Raw genomic sequence first — 13,208 nt, 5'->3', positions numbered from 1 at the left:
GATTCCACAACAAAAGTGAAATACTGACGCTGTCAAATATGGGCTCTTCAAAGACTAAAATTAACCGCAAATTAACATCTTGTCATTACTGCATGGATCATTTTACTCCCAAGAATAGCCCTTATTTCTTTAGTTAGAGAATAAATGAGAGAGGTGATTAAAAGGTCTGACAAATCACAGTGCATTACCATTAGAGTGAGAGCAGCATTTGCACTTCGGACATGTTTTTTACAAGTTTGACTTAAAACCTTCAGTGATAAGATGCTGAAAAATAGATGAATAAATGAAATATAATTGAAGCTACAATTATTGTAGCACACTCTAACTCCTTGGTGTGGGGTTGTACTGCTGTAAGATGAGCTGATGTGGTGCTTGTTGGTGGGTGTACTCCTCTTACAGCCAGGTACTGTGGAGTGAGGCCCCCCAGGCCTGTAAGACTGCCCCAGGTGGTGGCACTGTTGAGCTGCTGCATCTGCTGTGCCAGCTGCTGCTGCAGACGCCGTTGCTCCTTGTCCTTCTGTGTGTCTGCAAACTTCACCACTATGGGAGATGAGCAGCCCTGTGAGGGGCCACAACCAAATGTTAATGAAACTAGGAGTACATTGGAAAATTACATTTACAGCTTAGCAAAATACAGTTATGAATGAGATGACAGAAATCTGTAAAACTGTAGAAGACGTGTTGCCTTTTTTGAAACTTGCAAACATTACTTGAGGGAGATTTGGAGGAGAAAATAGTATTCTAAATTAAAAGTGCCTTGCCTCACACACATGTGGCAGTGACACTGGGACTCTCACAGGAAGCACCAGTCTAAAGCCGAAGGGCTTTCTTCTCTACCCCACAAGGGCTTAGTTATCTCTCAGTCCAGAATGGTTTCAACTGAAACAGATTTCCTGAGTTCACCAACTATTTCATCATCTCATCAGAACAGATACTTTCTGTGTGTGTGAGCTGAGTGTGGTAAAGGAAGAGAGCATTTGGGATGACCCAAGGAAAGGTCGAGAGAGCAAGATGTAGAGATACAGACTATCACAAGAAGTGTGAATAATTGTGTCTATTTCAAGCCTCACCTGGGTGAATAGACTGTGTGCTTGTAAGTGTATTTATGAGTATGGTAAGTCTGCTGCAGGCATATTGGACATCCAACACAACAACTGTAACATGAAAGACGACATGAAGAACAATGGGGCCTGAGACAGTGTCTGTGTGGCAGCTTCTCAGTCTGTCACACCACACCATTACTCACACTCCACAATCAAAGCCTAACCAGAGGCAAATCCGTCTGAAACAAAGGCGATCTGCCACCATGGAATAAAAGCTTTTGAATGAAACATTTAGTTTGAAACACACCAGGCAACAGCGAAGTGGGAATGGATAACTGCACTAAGCTGCACAGGTACTGTAGTTAGAGGTGAATAGGAGAAAGGCATCATCTATGAGGAGCATAGGGCACCTGAGCTCTACTGTCAGAACTACCAGTCATTTTGAATTAAGTGAATTCAATCAGAGCCATTTAGCACACTTCCCAGCATGCACCATGTCAGAGCTCAAACCTGAGCGACTGCTTTCATCTGTTTTCAAGTCAATTTGATGAAAACTGTTGATTAATTTGCTTTTAACTGAAAGAACAATTATGATTTTCTTGAATCACCCATCATTCATTAGACATTCAAAATGTCAAGTGCAAAAGTTTGCTCAAGTTTGTCACAAGCACACTGGTTATCTAATTGCTAAGCCTCAACAAAATACAATTTAGGTTTCATATTGTTACTATTTAGTTAATCATTTGATATAACTATGGATGAAAATCATAATAGCACTGATCACCCCAAGTGCTTTATGTTTTAATTTTTAATGTACCTATCACTTAACAGCCACAGAACACTTGTGCGCAGTGAGGATGGGTTTAGATGAGCTTGTCTCCTCTCTGAGACAAGCTCTACCATATTAACTCTGCCTCCTCCCACACTCACTGTCCCTCCCTCTCTTTCTTCGGACTGCTGACAGATAAAGCAGAAGAGACCATGGAAGAATTGCATTTGGAGGCAGAGTGTCAGTCCAGGACCTTGCGTCTGCACTCGATTCCCCTTGAGACACCAGCTCCCAGTCCTTCTCTGCTAAATATCTCATTGCTCCTGCTGACATGCACCAAGTCGGAGGAAGCGTGTCCCAGAATGAAAAGCCTTCCCCTGGACTGTGGCGGAAGGTTTCCAGCTACAGGCCTCTGTAGCTGGGTCTCTCTGGGAAAAAGTCTTGAAACATAAAACCTTTATCAGGGCCAATGGTCTCATCATGGAATAGTGTATATTTCACCATTTGTCAGAATATATCACGAAAAAAAAACACACACACACATTAAACCAAATAGCCAGAGTGTCATAATGTTGTGTTGCATGTTTTTCTATCATAATTTCTACATAAATAATGATAATAATAAATCCATTCACCAGTAGCCACACAATGATACATTTACTGAAAAGATTAACAGTTTAAGTCTTTCTGTGCAGGCCACATTTAAGTCATTACTAATTTTACAAAGATGGAAGTGCAATGAGATTTAGTCATATTAACTACAGCCAGTTCGCTGTGAGCAATTATCTCATGGCTCTCATCATGTTTCACCACACTGAGGTCTATTTTGTCCTGTTAAAATAATTTGACAGGCTTGCTAATGTTTAGAGGTATTTGCCGCTGCCGGGAGCTCTGAAAAACCCTGCCAGTGGGTGAAATTACACCTCATGTTGTGTAAAAGTAAATTAGAAAAGCATCTGATTTGTTTTGAATTTGTCCCTCTTTAGAGACAAGATAGGCCAGTGTAATGATTTGGCAGGAATGTGTTACAGATTTGTTTTCATACAGTCCTTTCCATGCACATTTTAAATGGATTCATGAAAGCAGTTTTCTAGCAAACAAACAGTATTATGCATTCACCAGGTGAAGGGTGATGTCAAACTAAATAGCAGATCATAGGACACTTTAATGCAGACATTATATTGTACATTTTGGAGCCTGTCACAAAAATTATACTTGACTAAAGTACTTTTAATATTTTTGCTTATCATAATATTTTCTGTGGGAATTACCAAGCATTTGCCTCACCTGTACCTATCAAGAAGACACATTCCTGCTGATTCTTCCTCTGCTAAATCTCGGGCTGTGATTAATGCAGTGCTCACTGTTCAATGCCAGAGCTATGGTTTCCTTTTTTCATTTACCCTCAAGTACCCTCTCTTGTATTTACGGAGATTCATGCATGTTTATTCTCTTGTATTCAAGATGTCATGGCTCCAAAAATTATAATTTTCATCGACCCCCACATACATGAAAGATGTAGCAGCATGCATAGCCATTTTGGCTTAAATTTTTATTCTTTCAGTAGGCCATGTTGATCAATATTGCAGATTAAAATGTCCAAAATATACAATGTTGGATGTGATAGATTATACCTATATAGAGGACAAAAGCACAGTATGTCGTCTTCGAAATAACATGCAACTGATAGGTGAAGTACCTATCAGTTGCATGTTATTTCGAAGTCATGAATCAGTGATGTCCTGCCATGGCCCTTACACTGACTGACAAATACGGCAGCAGACAGGTGACATGTAGTTTCTAGATGATATAGCATCGTAATTAGCACCTTTAATAATTACAGTACAGGTAATTATGGCATGGGTAATGTGTACGCTGACGGAAAGTGCACCTCTGCATGAATCACCATCAAAAAGATGTTAAAAACTTTTGGTTCTTCCGACTCACTCAACCAAGAGTTGACTGAGTGAAAACGCACAAATGCAGAGCTGAAACACAACTCTCAGAGACAACCGTGAAGGGAACATTACACATCAGTTCCTTCACTAAAAAGCCTCACACACAAATGCTAGCACACACACAAACTTATACCTTGAAAATCAATCTCCCGTAGCTTTCAGGAGAGTTTCTGCTCTGTGACCCTGTTATCTCACTTGCTTAGCGCTTGCATAGCTTTAAATGTCAATGTGTGTCATCTCCCAGCACTAATTGGATGCTGAATGGCACAGTAGTTAAATGCATGAAATGTTTTTATTACAGATCTGTATGCCAAATCAATTGGGAACAGACAGTTACACAAAGGATTTGATTTACTTCCCCAACACTGACTTTTAACTCGCTTCTGCACATTCATAAGCACTTACTATTCATAGGAGGGAGACAAACTCAAAAGAATGCTCAAGCAAATATACTGTATACATAAAAATTCTTAGAAGTATGCATACTCATCCAAATTATTTATAATAGAACTACAGAAAAATTTAAATCAAATACTCAGCACAACAGACTGACCATGTTACACAATAAAAAGTACTAATGTATTAACACTACTGCTGCTATAGGCCACATAACCTTTTCATGTAAAATATGATGCATGCAAGATATGTATCCTTTGCATCAAGAAAAATGACAAAATCTGTTCTACTACACTTTATTACATGTGTTATCACTAATCGCTATCAGTATCTATTCACTGCACAAGTAAAGAAATACAACAATAATAAGCTGTAGATGATTTCTTCAACAAAATAATTCAAATCAATAGAACAAGTGCACTAACAATAAGCTTGCTCCTGTACAGTTGTATTAGAATATATATGTTTACATTTATATTGTATACTCCCTTTTTGAAAACTTTATGATTAATCTCCAGCTGACATGAGCTTGTTTGATATTATACCATCTCACGCTCCACTTATTCTTCTGCTCCAGTGGCACACTTGAGGCCGTGGTGCGTTCATGGTGCCTTGCTAATGTGCTTCAGCGTCAGGTGAGAAGCAAGGGGCGCTAAATGAGTCTTTAGACACAGTGAATAATACTCAGCACATATCAGCACAAATAAAACCCAATACAACATAACCAAACCAACCCATTCGCTTTGGGCTGTGTCTTTAGAGGCTTCACCGTGAATTACCTGTCGCGTTGATATCCACTTTCATTATGGTGTGACATTCAGGGGAGCATGTGTGTTTTTGCGTCCAGCGTGTGGCGTGTGTACCTGAATGTCACAGCGTAATGAGAATGGATATGACAGTGACAGGGCCATCAGTGAATAGAGCGCGGGGTCTGCCTCCTTTTCTCCCTCCTGACATGCGGTGCGGACGTGCTGCCATCCAACACACACACCACGCATACGCACAACCGCAATCTTGTTTTATCTGAGACAGTGGGGTGCAATAGAGCCAAGACAATAACCAAACTCTATTTACCAGACCTCATTCCCTCTTTCGGACCTGAAGTAATTACTTTTAAATTGCAAAACTGAGGAACATTAACAAACGGATGCGGCAATTTAGGTCTGCCCGGGGCTAGAAACAGCTTGTTTTCAAATGGAAATGAAGGTATTTTGCCATTGTCCGGTGCAATATTGCTGTGTTATGGTTTAAGTCTTTTTTTTTTCTAAATGCAGGATAAAAGCGAGGAGCACTGCTAGTGTTTACCAAGCCCATTGTGGCAGAACAGTGCTCAGAGCGAGGATAATTCTAGCATAATACTAACTCTGTCGGGGGAGAGTGTCACTTCCTCCAGTCAGGGGAGACACGCTGATGCTTCTGCTCCTACTGCCTGGTCAAAGTAATCTACTATTCCTTGGTATTAACAGAGGGGATGTAAACAGAGACTCTCTATGTGATCTGATTTGCTCTGAGTGGCTGAGGTTTAAGTTTTGTCTGCGTGTGCGTGTCTATGGCTTTCAAAATTATGACTTTTTATGACATTATGGGTTTAATACTTTGATATTCTGAATCATATGCACATTGCAAAAGTAAACTTCATTTTAATTAGGTCCATTTGTTTGCTTTGGCATTGTGTCAACAAGTCCACTTACTCATTACTTGCCCAATAAAGGTGATTCTAACAATAAAATAATTAAAATATATTCTTGTTGTAGGCCTAATATGAAATAAAAATAATTTAAAAATATGTAATAAATAGTCCACTGGTTCTTAAATGGTTCTGAAATAAAAGCCAGAATGATGTAACTGGACTATCATACACAAAGGAATAAGCCTATATATGCACAGACACACACACACACACACGCAGCACATTGTGGGAGGGGCTTCTGTTCTCCACATGCCAGAGCGCATCAATAGTGTCCCTGATTATCATGATCATCTCTAATGAGAGGGCTGCAAGGTGAACACCACTTGTCTTCTTCCCTTAACACAGCCTGCTATTACCATGTTTTTGTCTCTCACATAACTCTTCAGACTGGCATTTGTTGTACAGCGTGTAATTCTCTTTCTCAATCACAGGCCTGTCACCCCGGCCTGTCAAGAGCCCACCAATATTGACAAGAGTGCCCCAAAACGTGCCGTGCACAAAGAAGCCTGAGCTGCTTCCCCATTACCACAGTGCCAGGGTCGCTGTAGCTCTGATGAGGTCTGTAACACCACCTGCCCGTTCCAGCCTCTAGTGTCAAAGGTACTCCTCTCCTGTCACAGTTTTTAGGGAAGTTTGACAAACTTTATCCTATAAGAAATGATAGTCCGGGCAGTATAAGCATAGAAGAAAGAGTGGGAGACGTTCAACAAAGCAACATAATCTGTTCTTTTCTCAAGTCAAATCTTTTACCTACTCTGGCAACAGTAATGCTCCAAAGTTGGCAAGTTGAGAACCTATTTGGTTGAGTCAGATGAACTACCTACTATTAATAGCATTTCTTTCACAAATATCTGACCAGAATTATATTGTCAGCTAGTTATTGAAGAAACAGTTAATGAAAAAATGAAAGAAAAAACAGGATACACACTCGAAGGCTGTCTGGTGATCTGGTGCCACTTGACACAGAGAGAGAGTAAGGCAAGATCAGCTCATTATTTCTCTCACTTAGTTGCAAGTCTTTGAGGTTACAGTTGTTGCAGTGGATATTTTTTTAACTGTGATGATTGTGGCAATGTATTGACGCAAGTGTTTTTTTTTTTGTTTTTTTTTTATTTAATGAAGTTATTAAATTGTGCAAGGATGTTCCTTAGAAGAAAGTAGACACATGGAATAAAAGGAGAGATGGCAAACACGAGATTTGAAGGACAAGTATACTGTACCTCCATAGTCTGGGACTGGTGCATGGCTTTGATTGCATTCTGTGCCATAGCTCGTGTTGAAAACGTGACAAACGCACATCCTGTAATAGGGAGGGGTATGGAGGGACAGTGGAGAAGAGAGGGGGAAGGCAGAGGGGTGGGGGAAGGAGGAGGGGGAGACGAGAAAGAACAAAAACAAGACAAAAGGGTTGGACACATCTTTGTTATAAATAAAACTAAAACAACAAGTACAACAAAACAACCCCAAACAGATTGATACAGGACAACAGCATTGTCAGTTGTTGTAGAAACAACACAGTGTCATGACAACCACAATCCCATTTCAGGAAGTTGAACCTTGCCCACCCGTTAACAGTCATCACAGGACATACAGTATTACTAGGGATGGGACAATAAACAATAATATCGTTAACACAATTGATACTTCGGAGAGACCTGTCACTCTGGTAGTGTTCTACATGTGTCTCTTTGTGGAATGTTTAGTAGTTACCACGGTGACAAAATGCACACATTAGCAAACACTATCAAAAGAGTTTTAAGATTGTCTGAAAACAGAAAAATAATGGCTTGGAAATGGATTTAAGCAACAATTTTCAGGAGCCTGTAATCAATGTGACTGTTCATGGTAGGGGTGGGCGATTTATCGATATTTTAAATATATCGAACCTTTTCCACCATTTACAGACAAGAACATCAGCAGCACATCCTCATATTCCAACGAGTCGCGTCCTTTAGCCCGAAAGAAGCTAAACGAGCTGAGCTGCGTGAGAAGTGCGCTGTTTATGCAAATGAGCCATGCGCTTAAATTTCGTTTCTGTAAAATGTAAACGCACGTGCGCAAAACTGCATTAAACACATTATTAACGGGCTGATGTGGCTCTAGAGTCGTTATGCTTTATATATTGTAAAGTTTAGCAATGTAAAGTTTATTTATGCAGAATATTTAAATTAATAATCTGCTGCAGTGTCACTTGTACAATAGTGTTTGGAATCGTTGGGTTTGATCTGCAGTGGATTGTGAGATTAAACCTCAGAGCTCCTTACTGCTGGATAGAAACATGGATCTATTGAAATAAGGAACATCCTGAGCTTCTTCTGCTAAATGAGCTCATGGTTATGATTATGGTGTTGATAACAGTTAATGCAAAGATGAACTTGTGTTGAGTTGTTTTATTTATGAATGAAAAGAAGAAAATATGTATTATTTCTTTTATTTTACAGTTAAATTATTATTTATGTAATTAGGTTTTTTTGTAATCTTAAATGTTCTTAAATGTTAAACTGTCGACCTCTTACACTTCAATTTAAAAAAAGGACCTTGTGGAATTTGGCAGATTTGTTTTTGCAGTTTATAGTTTTAGGGGTTTATTTTTTCTTGAACATATATCGAGATGTATATCGTATATCGAGATATAGCAAAATATATCGAGATATATTTTTTGATCCATATCGCCCAGCCCTAGTTCATGGTCACATTTAGATGTCTTGTAACTGTAATTGTAAATGTGTGAGAGACTTGTTTAACAGCACAAATAATTTCACCTGTTGTAATTTCAGTCAGCTCTTCCTGGTCAGACTGAGTTAAAATAAAACTCAAATTAAACTCTAATAGAGCTTCTGACAGCGTAGTGCCTTTAGCATTACAGCCCCAGGGAATCTTGACGGCCTCAGCTGCAAAGTACCAATAATAAGGGTAGACCATAGATATTTCTGGTAAAATTTGTATAATTATCATATTCACCAACAAAAGTAATTGGCTTTATCTCACCAGATTCTACAGGGAAAAAAGATAGCCCCCCTTATGCATGATGTTCTCAAGACTGATATTTAAATTGTAATTGTTCTATGATTATTTATATATATATTTCTGATTATTTTTAGTTATTGTGATATTATTGTTAATTGTTAATCTCAAATATTTTTGCCATGATAACTGTTACTAAAAAATTCAATATCGTCCCATGCCTAAGTATAACACAATCAGTCTTAGCTGCCGGGATATTGGGATTATGCCTTCCTCAAAAGAATGTCCCTTTGCTCCATCACACTGGCAGAATTAGTTACACCTGAATTCAAATTTTCAATAATGCAACATTGTAAATCAGTTTGCAATTTGCATGAGAGCAATTTGAATGGGTTTTGGGCTGGTATTGTGCGACTGATTGGGTGCCCTCTTTTTTCTGCTTGAGAAAAAATGGCAGCCGAAGGGGGGCTGGGTGGAGACAAATATCTACAGGGGCTAGGGAAAATGGAAATCAGATAAAAAATAAAATTAAGTCGGACGGAAGAAGAATAGACACGCACTAGTCGGATTGGTTGCCCTCCTTTGACAATGATTTGAACCAATCAAGATGGTGGAGGTAGTTTTTATGGCGTGTTATGGGTTGTTGTTTGGGCGTGATGTAAGATTGCACGGCTGTTGAGGGAGTGATTAGAAGAGATAATGCGAGGAGTGCTTCAACAACCCCCTGGGCTAATAATATGCTAACAAACTCACCAAGCTACGTTAGAGCAGCCAGGCCTGAACCGATTAGACAAATGCTCACAGACACATGCAGCGTGTTCAGGTTTGGCTGGAAAAACGCTAGCTTCAGAAAGGCAATCTGAGGTTAGAGTCTGCCTGGCAATATGAACGGCAAGCATGCAGAGAGAAATATACCAAAATATATATCTTTATTGTTGTTATTTTAAATATTTAAATCTTCAATCAAATATTGTAAATTGTGCAGTTTATTTTAGTCGTGATGTTGGGGTATAAATTGGTTATGTGGAGTATATTTCTGGTGTGAGTTGTTGAATTCTTCCATCTAGATCAGTGACGTTGACCTAGTCCTAAACATTTGGGCTGGGATGCTTGCTCCTTTTATAGTCTTTCTCTGAAATAGGTCACTCTTTCATCTGATTGAAAGTACTGCCTTTTTTAGCTTTGCGACAATCTGTCATTTAACTGACTGCTTCACAAGGTTGTCCTGCTCCCCCCAGAACTAGATCATCTATGAAGTCTGCCTCCATTTGGGTTACCCTTCCAGCCAGAAACTATTTATAAAGCACACACCAATTGTGCTTCTAAACAAACTGTAGATTAAGTGAATATGTAAATGAATAAATACGTATAGCCGTTTAACACTCTGTGTTAATTTAAAACTAGCTTGTTGAATGCCTTATTTTTCAAGCGAGATGGGACAAGGTTTGAGTGCTAAAAATACCTCACAGGCCGCATTCTGTCGTCAGCGGAGAACCAAACAGTCCTTTAATGAAACTGGGGTAGCTCCCAAGGCCCAGCCATCCACTTGTGGTGCGATCCATATTTTATTAATAGCTGGATGGTAGAGCGCACTTCTGATTGATACCGTGAATTAAAAGCGGTCTGCAGTACATCTAGGTGGGACTCAGAGCCTGTGGGACTTATAGAAATCCTAAAAGACCTACTTATTGCGCGTTGTTTGTTTACTCGCCAAGACTGAACATGAAATTTCCCTATTGCTCGGTGGTTCTTCACAAGCTAAGATTTGGCCACTACATCTGAAATATTCATGAGGACAAAAGAGAAAAGTCAGAATGGGCTGGGAGAAGGGAGAAGGGGAGGATGTCTTGGAAAAAGAGGACAAATTGATGTGAGGGTGGATTCTAGGACATGCCAGTGTGAGGAGAAATAGGGCAACTCAGTTTTAAAAGCAGTAAAGGAGCATGGGAGTTTGAGTTTGCAGTCGTGTGGCACAAGCCTTTCTTCTACCTTGGAGAGAGAAAGGGAGAGAGACAGGAGATTTGCAACAACAAGACTAGATAAAGACAAATAAACATCTATAACGTGACAGCCACAGAAGAAGCAACATGACAGATCCACAACGACAGCCCATGCGACAGCCAGAGGAGCAGGAGCAGAATGGGCCAGAAGTTTGGGTTCAGAAGCCTTCCCTCCAGCTCCTCCACACATGGAAACCACAAGGGGGAGGGGCAGGGGCGGGGCAGCAGCAGGAGCAATGGAAGAAAATAAATTGGATGGGGCGGTGGTTTAGAAAGAGATGGGTATATTAAGGTGTCTCTGTCTTTTGCAGCTAGAATTTTAAAATAGCACAAATAGTTTATTATGTATTTATAAATTCATTGAAAACTCTTTGATTTCTTAAAATGGCCACCCTTGCTTTTATTTACAGCAGCAAAGCTTCCCTTAGAAGTGATAATGAGTAAGAGCGCACACTCTGTCTTACTATTTATCAGATTCATTATAGGCCATGGTTTGTTTTATAATGTGAGATTGTCAATCACTTCAAGGACACAAACATAATGCCATGTTCTTTTTAAACTTTCATTTAAAGAAATTTACGTTTTGCATCGCAGAGCTACAATTGAACTGCAGAGAAGATGCAAATGGGAGTTATAATGGTACAAGAAAGAAAGGCTGATGAAAGACAAGAGTAAGAGAAGGGAGGAAAAACAACAAAAAGAGAGGATATAGAGACAGCTAAAGGAGAATGTTCATAGAGCGGCCTCGAGAGGCACCACTGATTCATCTACATGTTAAAATTACTCTTTAAGAAGCTTTGACTAGCTCTGCAAGCCTGCATGCTAGCTAAAGCTAGTTAGCTAGCTAGCTAGTTCTTTTGAAGTCCAATATGAGTTACAATATCAGAAATATATGCCCATGCACCTATGGGGGGCATGTGGTGTAATGAATCAGTAGTGCAGCAGGTACTGGAGGCAGAGACATAATATTGTACATGAGGAGCCTAAGTGCAGATAGTAGATAATGGGGCGGCACACACCTCTACTCAGTCCGTCTGGGCCTCGGAGGATCCGGCACTCCTCGATCTGTCCGAACGCAGAGAACATGACCCGAATGTCGTTCTCATTGCACTTCTTTGACACCATTCCAATAAACAACTTCCTGTCTTCCACGGCTGAAGGAACAAGAACAAGCAGGATTGTAAAATACATTATAGCCTTTTATACCACTTTTAATATGTTGCATGTTGAAGTGAAGATATTTATAGTCAGATTACTTTGAAGGAAGACTTAATTGCACAGGACAAATTACCCTACGGGAAAAATAAATTGTTCCTTATATAACTGTTCAAATGCTAAACAAAAATGTAGTTCGATTGCCTTTAGGCCTGTCACGATAACACATTTTGAAGCATAATATATTGCTACAAGAGAAATATAATCAGCGATAATATTGAAACTGCCACTGAAAAAGCAGGTTAATCCCAGTAAACCCAGTAAAACAATTTTTAGACAGACAATATCATTAAACGGCCTGAGATGCAACAAATAAAAAGCAGAATGACACAATAATTAGCCATAAAAGGTATTTATTCAAGCCTTTACAGCTCAAATCTTATCGTATGACACAACAAAAATACCCATTATTGCGAAGTACTAACATATGAGCCCAAAAATATATTGTTCAAGCTTTCGTATACTGAACTGTAAATTGATACAGTAAAACTGTTAGAAGGTTAAGCGGTACAGTGCAGTAAAAAGTCTGTAGATTGTGATGTACGTATGAGTATGAGCCATGGAAAAGCTGCCACAGATGCGGAGAGATTTTGATATCCAGAAACATTTTTGGACATTTTATATGCCTCTTCATGAAACTCAGACGAAACACAGATGAATGTCATGGTATAAGTTGTTTCCTCACAGATCCGATGGGAGAAACGTGTCAGCAAAAGGTTCAAATGCTTCAAATTGTAGTCCTCCCCAATAACTCAAGGTCAGGGCTAAGCAGCATTGCATATTTAGTGTGAAGGCCATAAAATATAATTGGCAGAAGAACACGTTTGAGACATGAACAAAAAGAAAAGTAAAAACCTTCACCTATGAAAATGGGTGATGATGGGTGAAAAACACAATTGTAAATGAGAGAGAAGTGGAAGAATAACCCAAGTGGTGCGGAGTGAATGAGACAGACAGAGCTCATGTATTTCATCATGCCATCTGTGAGCTGTGATCAATGTCTCATTATCACTTCAACGCCACAGTGCAGGGAGACTGTGCAGCTTGTCCTCTCTCACACGTCTGTCCTCCCTGTTTGTGTGTTCCTCTGACAAAATCCAGCCGGCCTCCAGTGCAATCTCTAGGAAAGCACTCTGATTAGCGTTGAGAAGAGAGGTGCGAGCTATATCATAT

General features: G+C 39.6%; 1 protein-coding gene across 6 annotated transcripts in view; it reads right to left on the bottom strand.

The window, feature by feature from the left end:
* celf2 (cugbp, Elav-like family member 2) overlaps positions 1-13,208 on the bottom strand; it is a 140,785-nt gene that overhangs the window by 20,160 nt on the left and 107,417 nt on the right. For all 6 annotated transcript variants that reach the window (XM_055153629.1, XM_055153628.1, XM_055153631.1 and 3 more), the window contains exons 6-8: positions 11,840-11,974; positions 7,077-7,156; positions 398-559 (exon numbers count right to left, since the gene is read on the bottom strand). In XM_055153629.1, coding sequence (XP_055009604.1) covers positions 398-559; positions 7,077-7,156; positions 11,840-11,974 — 377 coding nt within the window. The remainder of the gene's footprint in view (positions 1-397; positions 560-7,076; positions 7,157-11,839; positions 11,975-13,208) is intronic.

This window comes from Boleophthalmus pectinirostris, unplaced genomic scaffold (assembly GCF_026225935.1).
Source record: "Boleophthalmus pectinirostris isolate CB_2022bp ecotype Guang Dong unplaced genomic scaffold, ASM2622593v1 HiC_scaffold_18, whole genome shotgun sequence".
Classification (NCBI taxonomy): domain Eukaryota; kingdom Metazoa; phylum Chordata; class Actinopteri; order Gobiiformes; family Gobiidae; genus Boleophthalmus; species Boleophthalmus pectinirostris.
This window is presented reverse-complemented; position numbering and strand designations above follow the sequence as displayed.